The 3,364-nt window shown below is 39.3% G+C and overlaps 1 protein-coding gene across 1 annotated transcript in view; it reads right to left on the reverse strand.

The window, feature by feature from the left end:
* Positions 1–1,691: 1,691 nt before the first annotated feature.
* Positions 1,692–3,364, reverse strand: part of LOC108796110 (probable cation-transporting ATPase 13A4) — a 72,498-nt gene continuing 70,825 nt past the window's right edge. The window contains exon 30 of the mRNA XM_018567528.1: positions 1,692–1,943. Within this exon, the coding sequence (XP_018423030.1) occupies positions 1,695–1,943 (249 nt within the window). The 3' untranslated portion in view covers positions 1,692–1,694. The remainder of the gene's footprint in view (positions 1,944–3,364) is intronic.

Raw genomic sequence — 3,364 nt, forward strand, 5'->3', positions numbered from 1 at the left:
AGAAGAAGATAGGTGCAAACACACCCCAGAAATATGATTGTTGAACAAGCAAGTTTTAGAGGTCACAAAAGTCACCCAAGGACCCAGCCTCCAATCATGCTATTATCCACAGCTTGACTCCAGGTCAAGGGAAAGCAGTATATAATCAAGAAGGAACATTGATCATGAAGGCTGGATCCAAGGGCACCATAGTGCATTAGGTTGTTAGGTCTTTCATTCTCATAAAGTTACACATCTCCCTTACTCACTCCCAAATATGCGAGACAGAGGGAGTCCTCCAATAACGAGGAATCACCACTCTTGAGAAGCGAAGAGGATCTTTAGTCATAGCTGACTGAGATCCAAGCAAAATGGATAATAGGGCAACTTGCGGAGACCTAGGTGCTGAGGAGTTGTTAGGTCTTTCATTCTCATAAAGTTACACATCTCCCTTATTCACTCCCAAATATGTGAGACAGAGGGAGTCCTCCAATTACGAGCAATCACCACTCTTGAGAAGCGAAGAGGATCTTTAGTCATAGCTGACTGAGATCCAAGCAAAATGGATAATAGGGCAACTTGCGGAGACCTAGGTGCTGAGGATCCCATGACTAATTGATAGATATCAAATATAGGGGTTGATTTACTAACCTTATAAACACACCACGAACAAGTATACACCTCTGTAGTGTGTTCCCTCCCAGCATGATCTATTGGTGGAATCTAGACACCTTTGTAGTGTGTACACACCCAGCAGGTGTGTTGTGCAAAGCCCTGCATGAATTGCAAGGTGATTTTGTGTAAATTAGCTGTACGTTGTGTTGCTTGCGTTGATGAATGCAGGAATGTAAATGCATGAGCTAACCATTTTTATCTAAACTGTGAAGCAGCATTATGTATGCATCATGTGCATGATTTTTCCATATATGGCATTAGTGGAAATATGCCACAACGGCGTTAAAATGTGACACGTTGCTCGTGTTTGGTTGATAAATAAGTTTTGCTGTGTAAAAATGCACACGCACCTGGTGCGTGCGTGTGTTTAGGTTAGTAAATCACCCCCATCGAGTCACAAAAGGGCTTGATACGAGAACAATGCCACCAAATCTGCAACAAAGAACCTTCCACAGCTGAACAGCACCAACAATTGGGGACGGTAGATAAAAAGTTACTGTAGAGAGTTAGTGGACTCTTTTATCAACATGTTAATAGTTTACAAGCCTCTACCTGTGCTGCCGCAGCTCTAGTAATTCTATGTACCATATTAAATGCTTTGTTCACATCGTGTTGGGAAAAGGTCATTGTAGAGGTCTGAGAGGTGTTTTTTAAATTACTAAATAAAATTAATTGGTTGTGAATGTATATGTATGAAAAATACTTGCAGAGTGATTCCTAAAAATTCCTAATACAAAATACCTTGAATGGACACACTCATACCTGCCATTTACCAACCGCGCAGTTACAGAGGTGACCAGAAGTGTCCCAGGTCTTTTAGGATCATAGTAATGGCCCTGCACCTATATCATTGCTCTTAATATAGAGAAGATATTCCATTCCAGGAAACTGTGCTTAATTTGTCACTGTTTCTATTGATCATTCACTGGCAACTGACTGGAGATCTGAATTGTTGCTTTATTGTTTTTTTATTTTAAATACACCTGTGAAAAAATATAAATGTTTTACTATTTGGGTTTTGTCTTTGCCAGTGCTTACACTTATAAGTCTCCATTGCTATTGCAAACTGTTTTTATCTCTGTTGCTTCATCGAAGACGGGATTTTTATAAGCATGGTTTTGTACATCTGTTTCACACTCCACTTGTTTAGAGAAGATAGTTTCATTTATGGGGGGCCATTTTGGATCATTTTTTAAACTCCTTTCAAGATGTCTATACTGGCTGTTTGAGTGGTAGTTGAACAATTTCTTCAGTAATAACCATAGCTTTCTGTTTTCTACAAATCCTTCCTGAAACAAAATAGATATTATTGTTGCAGATAGAACCTGGTAAATAAAGCTGACAAGCCATTTCAACATTATACTTTCAAGGCATTACAAAATGTATGTCTGGATTTTATTTCACAGGGGAGAGAAACCTACAGTGACGCAAATTGCATTAAAGAGGCTGTTAAGATCTCAAAATTAAATTGTGTGACAGTTCTTTTTAGCTTTATGGTCCTAGCAGAATTGAGAATAGGAACATTAGTAGTTCTTTGACACCTTGACAGAATTATATACATCACCTGTTTATTACTCAGTTATTTCCTAATAGATCATTATCTCTGCCACCTTCTTTGTCACTACCTTATACAAATATATACACTATATTGCCAAAAGTATTGGGGCACCTGCCTTTACATGCACATGAACTTTCATGGCATCTCAGGCTTAGTCCGCAGGGTCCATTATTGAGTTGGCCCACCCTTTGCAGCTATAACAGCTTCAATTCTTCTGGGAAGGTGTCCACAAGGTTTAGGAGTGGGTCTATGTGAATGTTTGATCATTCTTCCAAAAATGCATTTGTGAGGTCAGGTACTGATATTGGATGAGAAGGCCTGGCTCGCAGTCTCCGCTCTAATTCATCCCAAAGGTGTTCTATCAGGTTGAAGTCAGGACTCTGTGCAGGCCAGTCAAGTTTCTCTACCCCAAAATTGCTCATCCATGTCTTTATGGACCTTGCTTTGTGCACTGGTGAGCAGTCATGTTGGAACAGGAAAGGGCCATCACCAAACTGTTCCCACAATGTTGGGAGCCTGAAATTGTCCAAAATGTCTTGGTATGCTGATGCCTTAACAGTTCCGTTCACTGAAACTAAGGGCCAAGCCCAACCCTTGAAAAACAACCCCACACCATAATCCCCCTCCACCAAACTTTACACTAGGCACAATGCAGTCAGGCAAGTACCGTTCTCCCGGTTTCAATATTCCATGTTGGGCAATATTTGCACAACTATTTATTTAATCTATAATTTTCAGAAAAAACACACTAAAATGAGTGTTATTTTGTACACGATAAAAGGAGACGTGTTGAGTATAGAGATACCAAATATGTCAAGCCTCAAAAGTGTGTGTTCCCACTTAACGTTATAAAATTACAACACCAAAAAGTATCAATATGCAATGCTTTAAATGCCTTAACAGGTCATCAGTTTAGAGATAACCATAAATAAGGGACCTAGTACTATTTCTCTTACTCAAACGGCCCCTTCTTCATCATGGCTTGAAAGCTAGCTACAATAGAGACTTATACTGGACAAACAATTTTAAGGCAATGCAAGTTATAATGACTGTGGTGTAATCTCCAACTGACAAGCTTACACCATGGTCACAATAACTTGCATTACCTTACAATTGTGTTTCCAGTATATATATCTCTATATATATATATAT

This window comes from Nanorana parkeri, unplaced genomic scaffold, assembly GCF_000935625.1.
Source record: "Nanorana parkeri isolate BGI_ZX_2015 unplaced genomic scaffold, ASM93562v1 scaffold29, whole genome shotgun sequence".
Classification (NCBI taxonomy): Eukaryota; Metazoa; Chordata; class Amphibia; order Anura; family Dicroglossidae; genus Nanorana; species Nanorana parkeri.